This window comes from Chiloscyllium plagiosum, chromosome 32 (assembly GCF_004010195.1).
Source record: "Chiloscyllium plagiosum isolate BGI_BamShark_2017 chromosome 32, ASM401019v2, whole genome shotgun sequence".
In the NCBI taxonomy this organism is placed as follows: domain Eukaryota; kingdom Metazoa; phylum Chordata; class Chondrichthyes; order Orectolobiformes; family Hemiscylliidae; genus Chiloscyllium; species Chiloscyllium plagiosum.
Genome location: NC_057741.1, coordinates 29,399,660 through 29,424,191, shown reverse-complemented (window position 1 = coordinate 29,424,191; position 24,532 = coordinate 29,399,660). Strand labels below are relative to the sequence as shown.

At 39.0% G+C, this 24,532-nt stretch overlaps 1 protein-coding gene across 1 annotated transcript in view; it reads left to right on the top strand.

Moving 5' to 3' along the window:
• Window positions 1-24,532, top strand: part of wrn (WRN RecQ like helicase) — an 83,070-nt gene that overhangs the window by 1,662 nt on the left and 56,876 nt on the right. The window contains exons 2-11 of the mRNA XM_043673958.1: window positions 899-971; window positions 2,593-2,704; window positions 5,470-5,914; window positions 8,297-8,374; window positions 13,551-13,695; window positions 13,985-14,060; window positions 16,643-16,710; window positions 18,088-18,196; window positions 22,046-22,114; window positions 23,578-23,660. Of these exons, the coding sequence (XP_043529893.1) occupies window positions 899-971; window positions 2,593-2,704; window positions 5,470-5,914; window positions 8,297-8,374; window positions 13,551-13,695; window positions 13,985-14,060; window positions 16,643-16,710; window positions 18,088-18,196; window positions 22,046-22,114; window positions 23,578-23,660 (1,258 nt within the window). The remainder of the gene's footprint in view (window positions 1-898; window positions 972-2,592; window positions 2,705-5,469; window positions 5,915-8,296; window positions 8,375-13,550; window positions 13,696-13,984; window positions 14,061-16,642; window positions 16,711-18,087; window positions 18,197-22,045; window positions 22,115-23,577; window positions 23,661-24,532) is intronic.

Below are 24,532 nucleotides of genomic sequence, written 5' to 3'. Positions count from 1 at the left end.
GTTGGAGGGTTTGAGCTATAGGGAGAGGCTGAATAGGCTGGGGCTGTTTTCTCTGGAGAGTCAGAGGCTGAGAGGTGACCTTATAGCGATTTATAAAATCATGAGGGGCATGGATAGAATAAATAGACAAAGTCTTTTCCCTGTGGTGGGGGAGTCCAGAACTATAGGGCATAGGTTTAGGGTGAGAGGGGAAAGATTTAAAAAGGAACTAAGGGGCAACTTTTTTACGCAGAAGTTGGTACATGTATGGAATGAGCTGCCAGAGGAAATGGTGGAGGCTGGTACAATTACAACATTTAAAAGACATCTGGATTGGTACATGAATAGGAAGGGTTTAGAGGAACATGGACCAAGTGCTGGCAAATGGGGCTCGCTAAATTTAGGATATCTGGTCAGCATGGAAGAATTGGACCGAAGGTCTTGTTTCCGTACTGTACGCCTCTGACTCTAATTGACTGCTCTCTCATCCCTTCAAACAGCTGGCTTCAGAGTTACACACTGGAAGGTTGGTCCCCAATTAAATAAGTGCCAACTTGGCTGTGATATTGTGGACTCATTTTGCAGTTCAATTGTTCAGATATAATTTGGAAATTCAGAAGTTTCAATCAAATTGATACTTCAGAGAACATTTCGCAGCCCTGTAATGAGTATGTGCCAGGGATTAATTGCATTGTATGTTTCTCTAAAGTAAAATTCTTGTTGCATAATATATCGGCATTAGGGCTTGTGTTCATCGTTCCCAGTGATGTGTTGTGATTTTTTTTTTGCTATGTTGCTCAAACAGCACATCATTTTGTCAGGAAAGTAATTTAGTACTGCATTTATTATCAGAAAGGCTGCTGTGACAGTATTTTGTAATTGACTTAAGATAGTACTTGTTTATGTTTTCTTTCTCCAGGCTGGTTTTCTAATTTATGAAAAATTGAACACTTTGGATGTGAACAGAGGAAAACTGATTATTAGTAATGATGGTACGTTGTGCTTAGGTTGGATAAGTTCCCCAAATGATGTGTAACTTGGTAACGGGAATCACTTTAAGCTTGCTGAATTTCATTATAACATTGGGAAGGAATTTCTCTGAGCTGGCACTGTTTTTATTCCCACTGTGTATTTTGGCTCTCTTGCGAACTATCATTGCTAGCAGCTGCAGTTGCACACTCAAGTGGGATTTGAAGAGCATGGTTCTCTATTCTTATCTTGCCTTTTGAATATGTTAGATTGTTATTATCTTTGTCAAAAAATAACATTTTGAATTTAAATTAAACAAAAGCTCTAATGTTTTTAATTTACATCAAGCTTTGTAAAAAAAAAACTCTGTTCATTTGGTTGTGGTTAAAATCTGCAACATTAGTAATTGTCTTTGGTCATTGTAATAAATACCTCTCCGGTATTTATTCTGTCACTGTACTAGATTGGTAGGTTATGTGATCACCTGCTCCATTCCAAATCAACCTTGTGGATTGACACTTTGTGCCACCAAACCGCTACATGCCAACTCATTTTAAATTATTTATGAAACAAATAAAGAAAGTGTTGGAGAAACTCTGGTTTGATTACATCTGTGGAGAGAAAACAGAGTGAATGTTTCTAGTTCAGAATCGTTCTTCAGAACAAAAAATTATTTAAGAACAAGTGTTGCTGTAATCAAATATGAAGAATATTCACTGAATGGATCTGTAATTATGTTTTGTGCTACAGTTCATTTAAAAATCCTGGCAACCTGTTCCCATTCTCTGGATGTTGCTGCTTCTCTGGTTGACAATGTGAGAGAGCAGCATAGTTATATCTTTCAGTGGAAAGCTACCTGGACTTCCTTTCCTTTGCTGCCCATGTGACAATTCTCCCACCACCCACCCAATGGTGCTGTTTATGTTGATCATTTCCTTGGTGTGCACGTATAACCTATTAATCTTGAAGTGTAGCTGGGACTTGGGTTTACAGCAGTGCTATCCACTGCAGAATTCTCATGGGGAATCTCTGAATGGGGGTCTTGAATTTCGCTTGGAGAAATAGAAAATGGTGAATGTCGACAACATCTTTTAATAGTTAGTTTTGGACAGCTATTTGGATAGGCCAGGATAGTGTTTACTGCAAGGGACAATTGGAAATGGGTTAGAAGAAAATTGAAAATATCACGTGTAACTTGAACCCTTAATGCATGTGCATTAAGTTGATTTGGCAGTTTGTTTACGCATGCTACCTGCTAATTGACTTTAAGTTCTGTAGTAGTAACTATGTTCCTCCATCCAAAATGAAAGTTTTTTTTTTATGGACTAACAGAGCATCATAGTGGTTGTTTGCCCAGTAGCAAGACCACCCTCTGTTTAGTGTAGGCATTCCTAAATCAACAGCAATTAAGTTCAGATCATATACTAAACTCTGCAGACATTGCAGCACCTGGAATTGGCACTCTGTCTCACAGTATTATTTGAATTATCAGGAGTTAAGTTCTGCTGCTTTGAAGTTCCCACTTCTTTCCCCAAGAATAAAGATTTAGATAATTATGCCTAATGTTGATAGGCAAAAATTGAACTTCACATATGGGTGTGATATCTTCCAACTAATGATTTTTTAAAATTTTCTGTGTTTCAGATCAGAAATTGCACCCTTCCATTTATTTAAGATCTAACCTGATCTCTCTTGCCTGTGAAATGCAGAAACTAGCTGAAATTGTTCCTGTTTCGTATGCTAGTGGTGTACAGAGGTTAGTAATGAGCAGTTAATGAGATGCATATGATAATCTCTGAATCATAGTGACTTTTCTTTTTGCATCTAAACAAAATCAAATCCCTGCTTGATCAGTACATTAGATTTATCAGCTTCTCATAAGAGTAATACAGGTGTACAGCATGGAAATAGACCCTTTAGTCCAACTTGTCCATGCTGACTAGATATCCTAATCTAATCTAGTCCCATTTACCAGCATTCGGCCCATATCCCTCTAAATCCTTCCTATTCATCTACCCATCCAGACGCCTTTTAAATATGGACAAAGTTAAAAATCACACAACACCAGGTTATAGTCCAACAGGTTTATTTGGAAGCACTAGCTTTCAGAGCGTTGCTCCTTCATTGTGGACTCCACAACCACCTGATGAAGGAGCAGCACTCCAAAAGGTAGTGCTTCCAAATAAACCTGTTGGACTACAACCTGGGTATTGTGTGCTTTTTAACTTTGTCCACCCCAGTCCAACACCGGCTCCTCCACGTCAGGCTACCATAGACACTTTTAAATGCCATAATTGTACTAGTCTCCTCCACTTCCTCTGGCAGCTCATTCCATACACGCATCATTGTCTGCAAGAAAAAATTGCCCCTTTTGTCACTTTTTTAGCTTTCCCCTCTCACCCTGAACCTTTTGCCGTCTAGTTCTAGACTCCCCCACCCCAGGGGAAAAAACCTTGTCTGTTTATCCTATCCCTGCCCCTCATGATTTTAGCATCTGTTGTCTTTCAATGATCTGATGGTTGTTCTTAAAAGTTAATTAAAGCCAAGGTTGAGAATTACATGGCCTATTGACTAGTGGCTCAGGTGATTTTCCTCTGGCCTTTATTACACCTCTCATGCACCAGAATTTTGCATCGTATTATGATTGGGGTCTCTCATTCTTCCTTATCTGAAGCAGCAATAATATTTGTGGAGTGGAGACTGGTCAAACAGCCTTGGGATCAACTTCAAGGCTCAATGACGTGGATGCATGGTCCATGATTGTCTCCAAAACAGTGTGCACCAAATCCCCATCAGCACCTCCACCAAAGACTAACACAATAGGAAAACCCAATTTTCCACAACCTCCCTAATGGCATTGTTGGTTTGCCTACAGCACATGGACTGCAGTGGCTCAAGAAGGCAGCTCTCCACCACCTTCTCAAGGGGAACAAAGTTTGGGTGAAGATTTGTAGCTCGGGTGCTCGTTGTTGTGGTTCTGTTCGCCGAGCTGGAAATTTTTGTTGCAAACGTTTCGTCCCCTGTCTAGGTGACATCCTCAGTGCTTGGGAGCCTCCTGTGAAGCGCTTCTAGGAATTCCCTGGCTGTTCTTTGATGCTAACGATCCGCATCCATGAACATCAACTAGCCACGAAACGCCACGACCAGCTATCCTTAGTAGCCACACACGCACGCGACAAGCAACATTATAGGGCAAGCCAAACAAAGAACAGCCAGGGAATTCCTAGAACCATGGCACTCATCCACAAACTCCATCAAACAAACACATCGACCTGGACCCAATATACCGGCCACTACAGCGGACAGCTGAAACTGACAACTGGAAGCGGCAGGGACAGGCCACTATAAATGCCGGAGGAAACACCACAGAAGCGCTTCACAGGAGGCTCCCAAGCACTGAGGATGTCACCTAGACAGGGGACGAAACGTTTGCAACAAAAATTTCCTTCTCAAGGGGAACTTCGGATGGGTAATTAATGGCTCAGCCAGTGATGCCCATGTCCCACATGTGAAAATCAAACCTTCCCCCAAAAGGCTCTTGCATTACCCCTCCACCGATGCTACATCTCTCCACTACTGTACACATGACTCAATCGAAATTTTCAATATCCCAGTTGAACCTCAGTATTCTTCCACTTAAAACCACAGATTTCTAGAAGCTGTACCATTCATCTCTGCAGTTACTCCATTTACTGAGTTATCTATTTGTAAATTCTGTGGAAACAAAAGAACAACTTGAATTCACATGGTGAGTTTTAGGACCTGAGTATTCTGAAGCATTACACAGGACAAAAGTGAGGACTGCAGATGCTGGAAACCAGAGTCTAGATTCGAGTGGTGTTGGAAAAACACAGCAGGCAGGCAGCATCCGAGGAGCAGGAAAATCGACGTTTCGAGCAAAAGCCCTTCAGGAATAGAGCTGCCCGAAACGTCGATTTTCCTGCTCCTCGGATGGGATGACCTGCTGTGCTTTTTCAGCACCACTCTAATCTAGAGACTGAAGCACTACACAGCCAATGGAGAGCTTTTGAAGGATAGTCACAACTGTAATGTAAGAGCAGGCATCCAATTAGGCACACAGAGGTCCCATAAACAGCAATGGGATCATTGCCAGATGATCTATTTCTGTAATGTTGATTAAGGGGCAAATATTGACCCCTATCCCTCTTCAAATTACTGTGTAGGATCTTTTATGTCCACCTGTGAAGTCAGAAGAGGCTTCCATTTAATGTCTCATCTGAAACATGGCACTTCAGTACTGAATTTGAATTTCAGCTTTGATTTTTGTCCTCCAGTCCTAGAATGAGACTTGTGACAAATGTTATAACAGATACATCAATGGACTGAGGACTATCCATTTCAGTGAAAATTATCCACAGTCCTTTGGAAGGAACAGGGCATTTTTCCTATGTCATTCAGTCAATGATGCAGGTGTAGAAATGATGTAGGTAACAAATATTCTTTGCATCTACTTTTTACTTTAGTCTGCCATACATTTGACACTTATATTTCTTTAACCAGAGCTGCAGATATCTTCAACATGATCTCTGAAAATGTTTCTGCTTTACGGACCATTTTACTTGAATCAACACCAGGGAGTGGTGCAGAAGAGGAGAAAGAAATAAAATCTGAAATATGTACAAACAATCGAGCTGAAAAAGTCCATTTTGAAAATGATTTAGAAAGTAATCAGAATACAAGTGGGAGCTACCAAGAAGTGAAGCATGAAGATCGTTTGACTGAATCACCATTAGATCTCCAGATTGGCAAGCAAGTTTGTGAACCATGCTCAGAATCCCATGGGAATGATCCGAATGAGAGTCGTGTTTCTAAAGAATGCAACCAGAATAAACGTGAGGATTACCTGATGTCTTTAGCCATAACTGAATATGAGCTTCAAATGTTGGAGCAACAGGCAGAAGCAGAAGATGCAGTGGAAAATACTATTTCCTCTTTGCCAATCAAGGTAAAATATCATGCTTCAATATATTTTCAAGAATATAAATAAATGATTGCTGCAACAGAATTTGCATGTTGCTGAGAAAAAAAATTGTCAAAGCTCTTCACCATGCACTCATCAGGACATTTTGTAAGACTACCAATTCAAGGGGAAAGCCAACATTTATACTCTCACGCAGTATAGTTGTTGGTATTCTTGCGAAATGTTCTGATCAATGTAAGACAAAAATATTTTGACAAAATGTGTAATTTTCAGCAATATAATCTTTGGAGATACCTGATTTATAATTGAACATGTTAGCCCAGTCAAATAAGTATACTTGTAGAATGTAACTTGTGCATTTTATGGGGAAGAAATGCAAGCTCAGGCTTCTTGACTTGCGTCACTCTACATCACTAGGCAGTCAGCTATAAGTAGGCTGAGAATGTGGTGCTGGAAAAACAGAGCTGGCCAGGCAGCATCCAAGGAGCAGGAGAATCGATGTTTCGGGCAAAAGCCCTTCATTCTGATGGACCCAATTCCTGATGAAGGACTTTTGCCCGAAACGTCACTTCTCCTCCTCAGATGCTGCCTGACCCACTATGCTTTTCTAGCACCACACTCTCGACTCTAACCTCCAGCATCTGCAGTCTCATTTTTGCCTAACTGTGTAAGTAGGTGACCAGTTAACTGTAATTGTGGAGATTTTGAGACCTGTTGGATGGCTGGTTTTTGATGCAGCGTGATGCCAACAGCCTGGGTTCAGCCCTTAAACCTGCTGAGGTTACTTACCACCTTAACCTTGTTCCTTGTGTAAGGCAAGGTAACCCTCAGGTTAAACCACCACCAGTCTCTCTCTAATGAGACAGCAGCTGTATGTTCCTGTGGGACTATATCAGTTTTACTTTAATGCATTTATGGAAAACCCAAATCAAAACATTAACTTGTCTTTCATCTCCATAGGGATATAGTGAATTACTGTTGATTCCAACAGTGTTTTTGCTTTATTTACAATATCCTGTTTTTCATTTGGATTTATGGTGAGACTTGTTCTGAGTCAGTATTAAAGATTACGCTTGCTTTTCAAGGAAAATGCATTTAAGAAAGAATCGCCAATTATGGCTTCCTAACAATTGCTACTGCATGTATAGCAACTGAGCCATGTATTTAAATAGTTTATACCAACTCAGGATATGAGAAAAACCCCTCATCAATTTCCCAGATTTCACTTGGGATTCATGCTGCATTATCTAGAAATTTGCTGAAGGAAATTTGTTTTTCACTTTCCACATCTGGAATTATTTTTACACAGCAGATACTTTAGGAGTGGTTTTATTTGTGCTTTAGATATGGAGATGTTGTCAAGGCTGTATTTATTCCCACTTACTGTCAGTGTGCCCATAATGGTGTTTATAAAGAAATTATGAAGATTTTGACCAAATGATAATATGGCAATACCGATTATATGGCCAAGTTGGATTTTTTTCATGACTTGGAGGTTATTATGCTTCCGCAATAGTGTTTCTCTTGTCATTCTCAGTGGCAGAGACAGGTGACCTGAGAGACCTGCTGCTTTCCAAGACTGTACATGCTGCAGCCACCATACTGGAAGTGGTAGGGGTACCCAAATGTTTGGTCTCTGTAGAAAATCTTGGTTGTTGTTCTGGTCTCTCTATTTTATAGAAGGGATGTAAGGGCACTGGAGAAGCTGCAAAAAAGATTTACAAAAATTGTACCTCAACTTCGAAGTTATAGCTATCAGAAAAGTTTGGGGCGGTTTCATCTGGAAAGGAGAAGATTGAGGGAGAAGTAATAAGGTCTTTTGAAATTATGGAAATGATAGGATAAACATAGAAAAGATATTTTCACTTCTGGGAAAGACAGAATTAAGGGGCATAAAGGTAACCCCAAATAATTGAATAAGGAATCAAGAAGAAATCTCTTTATCCTGAGCATGGTTAGAATGTGGAACTGGATACCCTAGGGAGTGTGTGAGGCTAATAGCATAAATGCATGTAAAGGAAAGCTAGATAAAAGAGCGTCATATAGGTTTATGGAGTTAGATGATGTAGGTTCACAGAGAATTGTTTGGATATGGGCATGACTTATTTCTGTGTTGTATTCTGTCTAAGTCAAGAAAGCTGTCTTGTCCTGAGTGCTGTCAAATATCTTTGGTGCAGTGTGACTTTGTTTTGTGAGCATTTCACCCCATATCTGATTTGGGCCTTGACTGATAAAAATGCTTTGCATACAGGCCTCTTGTTGCAGAATAGTGTGAGCTTCAGCCCTGTTCTCACAGTCGTGGCCTTTATGTAGCTGGTCACTGCCAATGTGGCTATGCAGGTGTAGATGTTGAATGTGTAAGATAACTTTTCATTCTATTTTAATTTCACATTTTTAATTCTGCAGTCACCTAATGCTGCTGAAGAAGCTGATCTCTCTTATGTGATTGAAAGTGATGAGGAGTTGGAGAATGAAATGCTTGAGGTAAGATCAAAATTAGCAGATTGTGTCAGGCTATGTTGAAATGTAGAACGAAGGCAGGAACAGCAACACATGTCTTGACCATCAGAGCAAATGCAGTCTCTGTTTTGATATGATTTTGGTGAAGTTGGTGAAATGGTGCTGGACCATGATCCTGGAACTCCCTTCTTAACTGCACTGTGGGTGCACCAACTACCAAGCCTGTCAAATACTAGGCCATCAGTGAAGGTATAGACATATATTTTCAGCTTTTTAACTCAGTAAAAGTAGGTCATTTACTTTGTATCTGATGCTTTATTCCGTTGTTTTATTTTTACAAAATCATCCATGGGCTGTGCAGTTGCTGATGAAGCTACCATTTTTTTTTGCCTGCCCTGAATTGCCCTTCAGAAGCTGTTGTTGTGAACTGGTGCAGTATATGTCGTGTAGGTGCACCCACAGTGCTGTTAGGAATGGAGTTTGGGATTTTGGTATCATTTGCGGAGGGAGTGAATCTTTGTGAATGAAGCCAACCATTTTAACTTTCTTAAAGCATCCTTCACGTACAGCCTCTTGTTATTTCCCTATTCAAAAGAACTGTCTAGAGAATGTGAAAAGCACAAAACTAATTGTGCTCCTTCTTAAACTTGTTCAATTTTTGAACTGTATAATTTGTATACTGTTCTGTGATAAAGGTTTATAATACTTTATTATCAATTGTATTTTAAAGTAGAAGTAAAAATAGATGCGTGGTTTCAGTTTTGGGAGATTTACTTGTTTTTTTGAGGTCAGCAAGTTATTAGGTCAGTGAACTGAAGGCATTATTTTCAATATAACTTCAGTGCTGAGCAGGATACCTGTGTTTAATGTTTATGAAATACTGAGAAAACAGACTGGGGCATCTGGTAACATTGGGTTTCAGTTCAAAAGAATAGTTTCAATGTAGCAGGATGGTAGTCTGTTGGCAATGTAGAAATCTCCAGACTGTGAGCGTTTTGTTTGTGCAGTCTCCAAGCTGTGAGAATGTGCACAGAAACTTTCGAGTTGCCTGAACTGAAAAGTGGTTTTGGCCATCTGATTTGGAAAAGATCAATTAAATAAGAAAGTATATAGTTTAGGTAGGAATAATGCTCAATGGAATTGGTGTCTGTAATGGATATTGCTGGGAAAAATATTGAAACTTTGTTTTCCGTTACATTAAGATCTTTCTAAACTGTCGTTTGTTTGTTTGTGTGTGTGTGTGTGTGTATACCATTCTATTTTGTGTATTGTGTTTTTTTTTAAAGAACACTGTCAGCCCAGTGTGAGTGTATTCAGTGACGAGGCACCGAAGTAATCAGCTGCAAATATTAAACTCATGATCTATCAAACCAGCTTTCACTTGTGCATCGGAGTTGTCCGGTCTTACCATCAACTGGGATCATAACAGTTCACAGCAATACATGCTGCTTGGCTGGTATGGCCTCAGAGAAAACAAATAAACTTAAGATGCTGTTCTGACTGTCATATTTAATCAACTCCACAAACCTGGGACAGCTTTAATGTTTCTTCTAGGTTTTCAGCATCAAAAGTGTTGTAAAATATTTGGCTACCTAACTGCTGAACAGCTATAATAGATCAATGGTTGTGTAACATACTAATTAAAAGCTATAATTGAAGAGCACTCAGTATTTTCTGTGCACGGGAAGAATTGGTGTTTTGAGTAAAAGCATCACGATTCAGAACTGAATTCCTTGCAGCTCATTTACAGATCTCCACTAGATGGCACCCCAATAAAAGTTATACATAGAAACTGAACTGCAGTGCGGAAGTGATTTTTCCTTGGTGTGTTCTTGCAGTGGTATTCCAGCTGGACTGGTAGTCAAATTTTCCCATGTGCCGTGCTGTTGGATATAATGAGGGAATCCCACCAGAATATGAAAACTTTGAATAAGAGTGCTGCCCCCTGACCACAGGAAGACAACATTGGCAATTACTCTAGAAGGAAGGATACTAACTGATGTCCTCTTGCACATTAGACAGTTCTGTTCCAAATTTCCCAGCTGAGCGCCAGCAAAGTATACAAGGTGCCATTGAGTCATAAAGATGTACAGCACGGAAATAGCCCCTTCGGTCCAACTTGTCTATACTGACCAGATATCCTAACCCAATCTAGTCCCACCTGCCAGCCCCCGGCCCATATCCCTCCAAACCCTTCCTTTCATATACCCATCCAGACGCCTTTTAAATGTTGCAGTTGTACCAGCCTCTACCACTTCCTCTAGCAGCTCATTCCGTACATGCACCACCCTGTGTGAAAAAGTTGTCCTTTAGGTCCCTTTTATATCTTTTCCCTCTCACCCTTTTTCCCTCTCACCCTAAACCAATGCCCTCCAGTTCTGAACTCCCCCACCCCAGGGAAAAGACTTTCAGGATTTTAGTTTCACTACCCATCAACCTGGGCAAGATGGAGAAAGCTCAGTTTGTAAAAGAACTATATAAACCTATAGTACAGAAGGATAGCCTTTTTGCAAGGTTTGTGAAGGTTTGTAGCTCAGGTTGAGGTTTAGGGTGTAGGTTTGCTCGCTGAGCTGTAGGTTTGATATCCAGACATTTCATTACCTGGCTAGGTAACATCATCAGTGGCAACCTCCAAGTGAAGCGAAGCTGTTGTCTCCTGCTTTCTATTTATATCTTTCTCCTGGATGGGGTTCCTGGGGTTTGTGGTGATTCAGCCTATTGTATACATGCTACAGCATATCTTTGTTGGAGGCAGAACCTGTACTAATCAGATGTATCTCAACCAGGCAAGAACCATTGTTTTCCTGGAGCAGTTGCCAATACTGTCAAAGAAAGTTTATACTAATTTGGATGGAATGGGACTCCGGATGTTGCATTTGCAAGGATAGACAAAATGTCTAAAGGATTTGGAGAGACAGATAGCATAAGAGACTGAGATATTTAAGTATTGGATGGGCTTAGATGAAGGGGAAATACAATGAAATCCAATTCAAATTTATTGTGCATGTGAAGCACAGATCAGGGTAGATGAGGTTCATGAGGTGCAGACACACAATTTTCATGGGAGTCTGACACCATGGTGTTAATGGAGAGCTCGCTTACCAAAGGGCTGGGCTGAGTACTAAATATCCTTGCACAGGTGTTCAGGAAAGATAAGGAATAAAATAAACTGGAAGAGTGATAATATTGAGTAAGGGGTATATTGCAATACTAGAGGGAGAGGATATCCAGGAATGCTTAAAGGTGTATAATCTGTTAGGCCAGAACTAAGAAACAATAGAGGTGCCATTACACTATTGCGTGTTTTCTGAGGCCATCAACTAGTGGGGAAAAAATATTGCAGAGCAAATCTGCAAGAAAATTATAGAGTGATGCACAAACTATAGGGTAACAATTTTGAGGGTCATTTATTAAGATAGATTAAAGTTGTGATAGCAATAGTGTAAAACGGACAGAGATGGAGAAGAGTGCAGATGAAGAAAATTAGGAATTCTTTTGTCCTGTGTAAATGATTCCTTAATATCAGGCTAGCAGTTGTCTTGTTCATCTGAAAAGCAATGGTAACTCTCCTTGAAAGCAATAATTCTGTGAAACATTTGTGCTCTTTCTAAAGTCTTGGATCTTGCATAATCTGTGGTTCTTTTGTAAATCCAAGTATTATTCTTACCTTGGTGTCTTTCAAAAGTAAATTTGCACATATGAACCTTAAAAACTCATAATGCAAATAAACGTAAAATGGTTTTAGATGAGCCTTAATTTGAATGTGTCAACCCACATTGAGAAAGTGTGCTGGAAATCAGGCTATCTTATTTCCGAAGGCATCTCAAATGTTAAAGCTTTTATTAAAGTAAAGACAAGTCCTAATTTTCTTATTTTTAGACCCAGGTTAATAATACGGATGGATCAGTTTTAACAAAGATTGCTATTTATAAAACTAAATAGATTCTGACTATAGGTGAATGAGTAAGAATTATTGATATTTAACTCTACTAATTAAAACTCTAATCCCTTATAAACTCCTTCTACACATATACAGACAAATGTAAATAAAACACATTGATGTTGTGGGTGGAGAGAAAACTGAGAAAGTAGTTCAATAGCCTCTGTCTTCAGGGCTTGTTGAGATGATCCTTTTACTTGTCAGGATTTGGTATTCATTAACCTTGCTCTTTCCAGCATGTTTTCACTTCCTTGCAGGAGGCATAGGAGTAATTTTTTATTGGTTAAAAGCCACAGCTTACAGCAACTACTGAGAAAAAGTAAATTGGCTTCATGCTTTCATGTATTTTTCTACAGCAGAAAAAAGGACGTCATCTCCCCCTCTGGAGGTCTGAAGGCTTCTCGCTATGGTATTCACACCCACAAGCTGTTTAGCGACCTGGCTGCAAGAAAGAGCCCTTAGTCATCAACAGCTGGTCACCACTGTACAGACCAGTCAGCTATGAGTTACTGGCCAAATCCTATTTAGTAGACTATTGATAATTGTCTGCAACTAATCTTCCCCAGCTGGTTGAACAAAAATCCCTTACAATTAGGGCTGGTAGCTTTTTTGTAAAAGTTGCAACAGTCTCTTTCACGATTCAGGGCTTTTAAAATGGACTTTTTACCGTTTCTGTCCATAATCCAAAATGCATAAAAATAGATCAGGGCTTCATGAATGCCTTGATTCTTATTACTTGCCTCCTACTCCATGACCTTCAATATAATCTAACGGATCAGACACCCCATTTTAAAAAAAAAACTGTAAATATTTGAAATGATCAAAGTAGAAATGGGCTATATTAATTTATTGCTGAAAAGAGATTTTACAAAAGCTTTTCATCTTGCATTCATTTGGAAAATTATGAAGATGCCAAATTTCAATCTTTTGGAGAATAGGGTGCTGATTGATTGTAGCTGAAGCATTGTGCAAGTTCCTTGGCTAATTCAGAAAGGACAAGTCTTGAACATTGTTGTCGGAGAACGAGTCGTTATGTATGAATGTATGCTGCCTCTAGCAATGAACCTTATTTTGAGCTCGGCTGATTATCGAACACTCCGATTGTTCAGCAACTGCTGTCCAATAGCAGTTAGCCTATTTTGATAGTAATGTTTGAAATGAGAATATCAACCTATACATGTCATTATGTAAAAAGCGGCCTTTAAATTAATGAACTTTGCTTTTCTTTTTGTTTATTATCCCTCTGGCCTGCTCTTTCAGGCATTGCAGAATTTGGATAGCAGTTCTGAATTGGAGACTGAAGCATCTCTCAAGAATTTACCTGATGAAGTTGATGGAACTGAAGAATTTTGTGGGGTGGAGGATGAAGAAGATGAAAGCATTAAGGAAGAGGAGGACAAATGGGGTAAATTGGCTTTGAAAGATGTTTGGAAGCAAGCGTTGGTTGAATTTGCATAATTTCTAATGCTATGTTTTTGTTTTAAAAATGTCAAACATGTAATATGCTCCTGTCAGTTTTGCATGGTGAATTTACTTTACATTTCTGTACCCATTTTTCTGCTCATCATTGAATTAATCTGGTTAAATTATTTCCATTATATGCATTTTTATAATAAATTTACACTCTACTGGTAATCAAAATGTTTCAGGGTCCGTTGCTCTTAAATCTATCTCTTTCTTTGTTTTCGATCTAGATGCTTCAATACCTGAGCCAAATGCAAAACAGATCAAGTGCCTGAAGACTTATTTTGGACATTCTAATTTTAAACCGTATGTTTTATTTTCATAAAGTATTTGTGGCACTTAGTATGAATTAATAGTAGAAACCAAAAAAAATACATATTTTCGTCTTTCATTTTTTCTTCTCTATCAACGTCACCTAGTAGCTTTTGATCATGATGCTTTGACAGCTCTTTCTCTTTCAATTCTCCATTGTCGCTACAAATAAAAGATTATGGACTTGGTTGTCATTAAGATTAGGAGTGATAACATCCATTCAGCTGTCTTTTCTATTTCCCTTCCCATTGCCTTCATTCCAAACTGATGCATTTTCCATTTTCTCTTCTGCCTCTTTTGCTATCCTAAGCTCATTTTAAGCACGAATCCTGCCTTCTCTCCCATGATCCCATGCCCACTGACTGCACTACTTTCTTCCTTGGTGCTTCTGTCAGCTGGTGTTTTAAATAGTACTCTTGCCCCAGACACTCCTCTTGTCCATTTTAAATCTGTCACCATCATACTTATCAAAGATATCGCCCGAGACCATTCAGTCCTTGCATCCAATCTCCAAACTGACCTTCAAACCTTTGAGTGTGTGGTCCCCACTCACGTTTTTGCTTGTTGTTGTGGTACAATTGATACAGTGTTCAAAGAGATGATTCAAGTCAAAACTTTTCTTATCCAGCTGCGAGGATCTGCACAATATGCTAACTCGTTCCAGATTCATTCTGACTCATTCATTCCTTTCAGAACCTCTTTAGAAGCCTGTCAGTGATGCTTTCATAATTGTTGCATTTAGCTTTTCATCCTGTCATAGGACTTGAAACAGTCTTTGCTGCAGTCAATCAGTCTTATTTGGTGACTTATCCTTCCTCTGCTTTCTCCGCTTCTCTGCATTTGACCATATCAATCTCATTCAGTGCCATTACTCCATTTTTCAGCTTACAGGGATTGTTCCAACTCTTACTTATCTGACCATAGTCAGAAGCCAGAAAATCTTGAGTAATAACTTAATTTTCTGTCCGAAATGTTATTTCTAGAGTCCATCAAGGATCTGTCAAACCTTGCCTTCCTCATCTTGTTATTCCTTCACTGCATTATTTGGAGGAACAGTTTGTACATTTATTTTTCTGTTTGTGGGATGTGGATTTTGCTGGCTCGGCCAATATTTATTAACCATTCCTAATTATCTTTGAGAAAATGATGGTGAACATCTGCAGTTCAGGGTGGGTAGGTACGGGGGGAAAATACTACAGGATATTGATCTAGTGACAGTGAAGGGCTGATATAGTTCCAAGTCAGCGTCATATGTGGCTTAGAAGGAAATCTGCAGGTGGCGGTTTCCGTGCACCTACTGCTCTTGTCCTTCTAGATTGTGGAGCTTGTGAATTTGGAATGTGCTATCAAAGGAGTCGTAGTGAGTTGCTGCAATGCATCTCATGGATGATACTGCTGCCACTCTTCACCTGTGGTACATGGGGTGCCAGTCAAGCTTCTTGAGTGTTGGAGCTACTCCCATTCAGGCAAGTGGAAAGTATTCCCATACACTCCTATCTTGTGCCTTATAAATAGTTGACAGAATGGTTTTGGGAGTTGGAAAATGAGTTACTCTGTATGGAATTCCTAAACTCTTATTTGTTCTTGTACCGCAGCATTTATATCGTCAGTCCGGTTAAGTTTCTGGTCCATGGTAACTAATGGTGTTGATGTATGCTTACTGTGCTTAGTTGTACCTCTTCACCTCCACCCTTTGATTTTCCCAGTGCTATTCTGTTGTCTGAAATCTAGTCCTGAGCGAACCACTTACCTTCAGTTAAACTTTGGGAAGACTGAAGCCATTGCTTTCAACTCCTACCAAAAGCTGCATACTGCTGTCAATTATTCTGTTTCTACTACCTTCGCCATAACAAAAGTTTGTCTTCATTTACTTCAGTAGCATCACCTCTGTTTTCACAAAGATCACCTGCTGAAATCTCCTGCTATTTCAATCCTCTCCAGGCCAGCTTCTCCACTGTACCTACATTTCAGGTCACAAAATATCTCTGCTGCTTTGTCACTTTATTGTTCACCCATAAAACTTGTCCTTGCTGACCTATATTGGTTCCTGTTTCTAAACTCCTAAAAGTTAACATTTTCATCCTTGGGTTTAAAACATGGCTGTGTCCCTCCTCTATGTTTTAATCACTTTTAGCTTTAAACTTTCACAAGCTGTCTGTTTCTCTGATGTTGGCTTGCTGTCAATCTATCCTTCCCTCTTATACATCCCCTGCCCCTCTCCCCAAAATTGTTTGCTTTCCAATGCTAGTGTACTTCAATCTGCTTAGGATTTAGTCACTGATATTGCTTCCCTAGATCCCTCTGCCTCTTCACTTTTTTCCTCTCCTTTAAGACTTCTCTTAAAATTCATTACTTTGCATGAGCGTTTGGTCTTTCTAATATTTCCTCCTTTGGCTTAACATTCATTCATTCTGTTTTGACCGTACCTTTGTAAAGTGTATTGTATATTAAAGAAATCTGATGTATGTAACTTGTTGTAGTATTTGAAAAGGTGACATTTATTAGTGGATCAACCCAAAGCTTCTGAATGACATTTTGTAATGGCAATTGATTTGTCTTCTATGTTTAAATGACAGGGTACAATGGAAGGTTATCTATTCAGTACTTCAGGAGAGAAGAGATAATCTTGTCGTTATGGCAACTGGTGAGTTTTGGAACAATGTTGATGTGTAGCACATAGAACACTTTTTTTTCCGTATATGAGAACCACTGGTAATGCCAGTATTTATTATCTATCCATTTTCTCCCCCTGGGGAGATGATAGACCTACTGAAATTCCGATTGTCTATGTAGTGAAGTGGCTTCCAAATTGTTCATGGGCAGAGCGTTTCAAAATTTTGACTTGGCCATCATTAAGGCTCATTGATTTAAGATGTTATGTTACAAACAGATGAACCAGGTGGTCGTGGTGCTTCCGTGTATCTGCTTCCATTGTTTTTCCAGACTGTGAAGGTCATGAATCTTAGCACAGGTGCCACAGGTGGAGCCTGTGCAGTGAATCCCACAGATTTTGCTGAATGCAAAAATGACATGCCATCGATGGAAGGAGTGGATCCTTAAGCCTGCGAATGGGTGTCAGTTAAGCTGACTGCTTGCTCCTGGAAGTACCAAACTCTTCTGTTACCATAGCTGCATCCATCCAGAGAAGTGGATTGTATTTAATCACTCAGCTTACTTATAAGTGATGGAGAGGCTTACTGGTGTCAAATGGTGAATCACATGTTGCACAACACTCAGCTTCTGAGCTGCTGTGTACTGAGGGACTGTTTAAATACAATATGCAAGTTTTGAATATCTTAGTAGAAAAATTGAAGTTATATATCACAGTCAGTAGCTTTGCCTGACATCAGGAAAGGTTTGCCAGATGACATCTTGTAGTGATAGAGGAGCAAAATCATTCAAAGATGCTATCTGATGACTGGGAGCTATGACAGTTAAGAGCAGAATTAGAACTTTTTCAAATTATTTCCTCCATACTTGACATCTAATACTAAAATCTTGAATGTTGATTTACATATTTAAATTTTGGCATAAAATAGCACAACTCACAACAATATTTTAGCTCAAAGTTGTGTTTTCAGCAGGGCTTGTCGTGAAAATTCTGCACGTAGCCTCAATGATTCTACTGTAAACAGTGGAACTTTCCTTTCAGATTGCCACTGTTTGTTAGTTATTGGTGCTAGAAAGTGAATATGTGTGGATATTGGGCAAGTGTAGAACTTATTTCATTTGTAATTTTACCCCATCTCTCCTCTCGCTCGCACATGCACACTCACTCTCCTCCTCCTCCTCCCCATCAGCTGAATGACCCCAGGTAGTTCCTCACATTCGCTGTTCATGAATATAGGCAATTGGGAAATATGCCAGACAGACCCTCCTTATTGTGGAGTACTATCCCACCATAATTAACAATTAAAGGGAAAGGAAAACTCATCACAATGTCTCTGTACAGTACAGATCGCTTTCACTTTATCTTTCATGCTGAAGTTTGATATATTGCTTTTTTTCTTTAACTGGACAGGTTATGGTAAGAGTTTATGCTACCAGTTCCCAGCCATTTACACAGGAGGGATTACAGTAGTAATTTCGCCTCTTATCTCTTTGATGGAGGACCAAGTACTGCAACTGAAGTAAGTTTTTTATTTAAGTATTTCCCTCATTTCTGTCTATCTTACTCCTTTCACCTCTGCCTAAGGATGCCTTGTTTGAGAAATGCTATAAATACCAGTGTCCTATTCAGTGAAAATTAATTTGGTTACTTGGCTACATATGACTGCAGCCAAGTTTGATGCTGCCTTCAGTTACGTATTCCCAACAAGACTGCAGTTGTTAGGAACTTTGGCCAGCTTCTCCTCCCTCCTAAATCCATGTTGCTGCCACCTCTGTGGTGCTGCTACATCTGATCCAGTAACAGATTGGACCTCAAACAAAGCACATTGCAAAGTATAAAAAGCTTGAACAGGCCAACATTGGTCAACCTATCAAGCATGCTCCACACTCCTGATGGTTAGTGCATCTTGGCAAGATGCTTCCAAAGCTTTTCAATGTCACCTCCCAGAAGAAGAATCCCAGTGTAAAGGAAGTCCAGCGTCAGTGAAGAGAGTAAAAAAATCTCTGGAAAATTCCTCTCATCCTCTTAGCTTTCTTGAAGCCCTTCCAAAATCACTACATCATTTGAGGGGACAAAAACAGAATTTAGTACTCCTGATGTGGCCTAACCAGTGATTTGTGTAATGATACTCTGGCTCAGCTCTTGATATTGCAGAGCATGATTGGTAATTCAGGAAGTTGAGTGCTTCTTTACGTTTATTTCTAGAATTTGTTCCAAATCATTCATACATGATATAAACACATACATATATCATACAAGCACATACATCAATAGTTATTTGGTTCAGTGGTATACTCTGACTTCTGAGAGAAGTGATTCTTGTTTAAGCTGTGTTCCAGAAGCTTATGCACAAAGACATAATGATCATCTGCAGCATGAAAACTGGCTTCATTCACTGTCTGTGTTTATAGACTGCACTGTATTTAGGACTGAACACCTTTATCTATCCTGTTCCCATAGTCCCTTTACCTCTTTATCTTTTAACCAGGGATTCGGTTTCATTTCACCAGTTGGCAGAGTTGCTGTCTCAATCAGTAACTCTGGAAATAATTTCATATCCTTAAGTCTTTGTCAAAAAGTTTTTTACCCTCTTTTCTAAATCTTATTACTCTTAGTCTCTCAACAACCAGGCAAAGACAACTTTCATGTGTCACATTTTTAAATGCACCACCTCATAACCTGTGATTTTTCAGTAAAAGAGGTCCAAACGTTTTAAGTTTGTATTAGTATTTCCTCTCTCCAGATGCACCCAACTAAGTCTGTGAAAGTCCTCAATATCCTTCCTATAGTTTGCTGTTTAGTATGGCACACAGTTATGACTCAGATTTTCTTAAGGTTTCATAAAGCTGACTTGTCATCAATTTGCTTTGGTAGTTATTACTCTTTTAGGATAAAGCCCAATTTTCATTTAGCTGTCTCAGTGGTCGTCTCAAATTGAGATGCTACTTTTATGGTCCTATGGATCTGCATCCCCAAATCTTGCTGCTCTTCTGTGCTGTTAAACTAACTCCTTTGCAGAGTTTAATTGTTCAGGATTATAATTATAATTCTAAACAAAAGGGAGGGAAATGCAGGAAATGTGAGAATCAGGGGAGTGAAATTTTAAGTGAGATAAGTTTGTGAAGGACAAAATGAGTGAGATCAGAGAAAGGCATGGAATGTGGACAAAGAGCTAATAAAAGTTAACCTGGATGTGGGGCCTGGTAGGTCAAGATATGGACTGCGCAGTTTTGAAAATGTTTGTGGAGAATGGTAGGCAGTGAGAATAATTTAACTCTTGAGGAGACTGAAATTAGGTGAAAGGTTTCAGTGGCAATGCCAAAGGAAGTGCTGTGAAGGCACAATACGTGTAGAACATGAGTTACCCTGAAAATCCACATGAAGTTTCAGCTGGGAGAACATGTGGTCCCAGAAGGAGAGAACAACTTTAGGAGTTGGGTGGGAAAGTGAACAAGAATTCCGTCAGTTCATATGGTGTCAGTGTTCGGGAGGAAGTTTATTTGATGTCAGACATACAAGCTGGCAGCATGGATGTAATCATGGGTTCAAGACAGATGACACAGAGATAGGGCTCTGTATGTCCGCACACATAGCCTTGTTGCTGCAGGTTGTGTCACCAAACTGTTACTGCAATTCCTTCCTCTTATTCATTAAGATCAATCTTTTGGAGCGCACCCTGAAAGGGAAATGATTCAGTACTGAACAGAGAAACTGCATCTAGAACAATGAGGGCATTTACTCTTTTGTTTTAAAGTGCATCACAATGGTTTAAGCAATATTCAACATAACAACCTACATTTACAACATTTTAATGAGGATTTCCTTCTGCTTGGCCCTCCAAAAATCTGATATTGGCAGCACACTATCAGATCACAATCCACAAGGAAATATAGCAGTTTAGATGTTACGCTGTTCCAAGTGATTACCATAAAATTCTCACTTCGTTTGCTTTATTGAAACAATACAGCTTATTTCTAATTCAAATTAAAGTAGCAGCAAATATTTGGAAATGTTTAAAATGTATTTTTAATGCCCAGTTTGTATCAGTGATGCTTGTTTTCATTTTGTACTGATTCATTTTTTATTAGTGGGACAGATTTAGCAATATTGTGAATTGAAATGCTCCAGTCATATAAGGATTCTGAAGAAGAGTCACACTGGACTCAAAGCGTTAACGCTATTTGTCTCTCTTTGGTGCTGCTAGATCTGCTGAGTTTCTCGATCATTTTCCTTTTGTCTCAAATTTCCAGCATCTGCATTATTTTCCATTTATTCGAGATGAGTTTCTTCTCCCAGAGGGTTGTGAATCTATGGAATTCTTTACCAATTCAAGCTGTTGAAGCTGGGCTTCAGAATATTCAAAGTTGAGATGGGCAGGTTTTTAATCAGTGAGAGAATCAAGGGTTGTGGGAAAAGGGAGGAAGTGGATCTGAGGATTATCAGATCATCTCAATGAATGGTGATGCAGATTCAGTGGATTGAATGGCTTACTTTAACTCCTATGTCGTATGGTCATATTTGATCCTCTGAATCTGCCCCACTATTCAGTAAGTTCTGCTATAATGTGTATAATGTGTATTTCATCAGCACGAATAGGCTATAACACAATTGATGAATTGTGGACATCGTTTGGATAATGCGAACTTTCTACTAAATGTGTCCACAGCAGCTTTCTATTACCAATCTTCTACAGCGTGATTCATGATAGCCGTTTCCCATAGCGATTCTCTATAGCGCAAGGTTGCAGACAAACACAACTGTCGCGTTCTAGCAGAATGATCTGTGTGGTTGGATGAGTTGTGGTCTCGGTTCCAGTTTCATGTATGCAGTCCACATCTCATGATTCCCTTGTCTATCAAAACTCAGCCTTGGTGGAAACAAAAATTAAGGACCCAGCCTCCACGACTTTCTGAAGAAGAGAATTCCATACTCTTTCAGACCCTCTGACAGAGAGAAAACAAAAACACTCATGTTTCATTAAATTATGTACCTTAGCTTTAGTCTCCCCATAAGGGGGCATATTGTCTGCTTAAGATCTTAGTTTACTATGATCACCTTGATTCTTCTAAACTCCAATGGATATAGGTCAATTCTATTCAATCTTTCTTCCTACAATAGGCATTTCATCCAAGAATGAGTCGAGTCCACCTTCTTTGAACAGTTCCTAAAGCTTCTCACTTGACAAGTGTGTCATATTGTTTATGTGCAGGCTTACCTTGGAGGCCTCAGTGTACTATAATAGAGAGATTGCGCCAGTTGTCAGCACTTGTCATATCCAGTCATTGCTTCAACTTGATGTAGATAATTAATAATTTGTATGAATGCAACAAAATGGCTCACTATCCCCGTATCTGATGTTCTTTTGTAGCATGTCCAATGTAGCAGCTTGTTTCCTTGGCTCTTCGCAGTCGAAAAATCTTTCCCATGAACTGACAAAGTAAGTATGCTGCCAGTGAATTCTACTTTGTTCCTTATGAAGTTAAACTGAAGAGAAAACATCACCAGCTAGTTTCTCTTTAATCCTTAGATTTTCCGTGGAGATTGCAACAAAGTTTTTTTTTCCAAAACGAAAACAAATTCTTTACACATTTACATTTAGTGGAAAAAATGAGTTCTAGAAGAGAATTCTACATTGCTGAGAAACTAAAATTATTGTCAAGACTGGTCTTCTGTTCTTAAGTTGATGTCTAACGTCTGAAGATATTAAAATGCTTGAAAACTGTTCTTAAGTTTATGTCAGTTTTTGATGTTAAGATACTATTTATGTAAATAATATCCATGTGAAAGGTATAGTGAGTTGAGGCAGAATGTAAATCTTGTGGCCATTTTCTGTTCGAAATGTTATGTTGCAGCAACTTTTTTCCTCTTTAAACAAGACCTTCCATTTGGCGTATGTTGGTCATTGTTTTAAAATTAGTTCTGTATCAATTTCTCGTGATTCGATTTGAGTGGTATTGAATAACCACATTCCTTCAAAGAAAGGCATCAGTACTTGTTACAGTAGTTCTAGTGAGCAACATGCTTGGATTTTCTAATTTGAGGAGCACTCAGTTCCTACTATTTTGTTTGAACATGTGTGATATACATAAGAGGTATATATGTTTCTCTAAAATAGAGAAAATAATTTCCAGTTGTGATTTGTGTTGGGCAGCAAAGCTTCTCTGGCACAGATGGGTGCATCTCTTGCCTGTTCCTTCCACTATTTCACAAACTGATATAGTTCCAGTACTCCCAAAATCAGCATGATTGGAACTTCTGTGCAGTGTTCTCAAAAAAGATTAGCTGATTCCATCGTGTAGAATTGTGAGAACTTGCAGCGTGGAAGGGAAGCCGTTTGCCCCACTATGCAGTTGCTGGCTGTTTGGAAGTGCTTTCCAATTTTTCCCCACTCCCCTGCTTTTTCTCCATTGCCTGAAACTTCTCCTTTCCAGAGTTTGAATGCTACTATTAAATCTTCTACTGCCACTCTTTGTGGTAATTTATCATAAATCATAGCACACTTCATAATACAGAATTCTTCTTGTCTCTGTATTGCTTCTTTTGAAAGAAAATGAATATAGAAAAGAAAATGCTAGGATATTTTGTTGTAGCATTATTTAAATGCTACATTGAAATAATGACAAAAGAAACTATAATGAATAAACAAAAAAAAACAAGGAAACACTATGCACTTGCAACACATCAAAAATTTGCAATCAAATGTGCCAAAAATGGTTTAGGGTGGGAGAGTTTAAAAAATCCTTTTGCATGACTAAATTGTGAGATACCATTAGAAATTGCAGAAAGGGATTTGTAGGTTGATCGAAATGGACTTAGTGTGAATAGGAATTCTATTTGAGCTTTGTATGTTTTGGAGCAAGATTGCTTTAAAATGACTTCATATTCTGTTTTAATCTTTAGGGGTCATTTCAAAGTTGTTTATATGACTCCTGAATTCTGTTCAGGATCTGTTTCATTACTCAAGAAACTTGATGACAGTGTTGGTAGGTACAACTTAATTCCTTTCATGCGTTTTTAATGGATACAACTTCGAAAGCAAAATTTAAATTTTAGGAGAGCTGATGATTGTTGTATTGCAAGTGCACTGCAGTTCAGCCACTTCAATTAAATCTGTTAAAGATACTTCGTGACTCCATTTAGGATGTTATTACTGTCATCATAAGTGACTGATGCCTATCTCTACTTGAAACATGGATCAATGTCAAAATTCCGATTCTAGATATCAGTATTGGCAAATATTTATTGTAACAGAGTAAAGATCACAAGGTCAACAGCATTGAATTGTGGAGAGCACCCAGGATGCACTAAGCTGCTGTATGTTATTATGGGCCTGTCATGAACAGCGCTTTCAAGTGTAGCTCAGAACAAAATGAAGTAGAGCAGGAAAATGAAGAATTGCTGGACCAGATTGTATATCTATAATATAGTTCATATTTTGGATTTTTATTTGTGTGTTTTAAGAATAGGTTGTTATTATTATTGTTCATAATTGATTGATTAGAAAAGCAGACGGCAGTTCAGAAAGTTTAGAATGTACAATATGTTTCTCAGACACATCTGTGAGCAAACATACATCGCCAACATGCTGCTGTTAACAGGAGTGTGTAATTATATGATGGTCAGTGTTCCCTCTAATTTTTTTTCTGGCTGCATGAGCCTTTGTGATCTATGCATAGCAGCAACGTCTGTAACTGGAGGTCAGTGCTTCAGTCGATGTGCTGATGCTGGTTGCTGTGCTCAAAACCTTGGAGCGGCTGCACGTGCACAGCTCTGCATCCTAGAGGGAATGTTGGTTGTGGCAAACGTATATATTGGAAATTTCCATAAAGATGAACAAGAAATGGAATGGAAAATT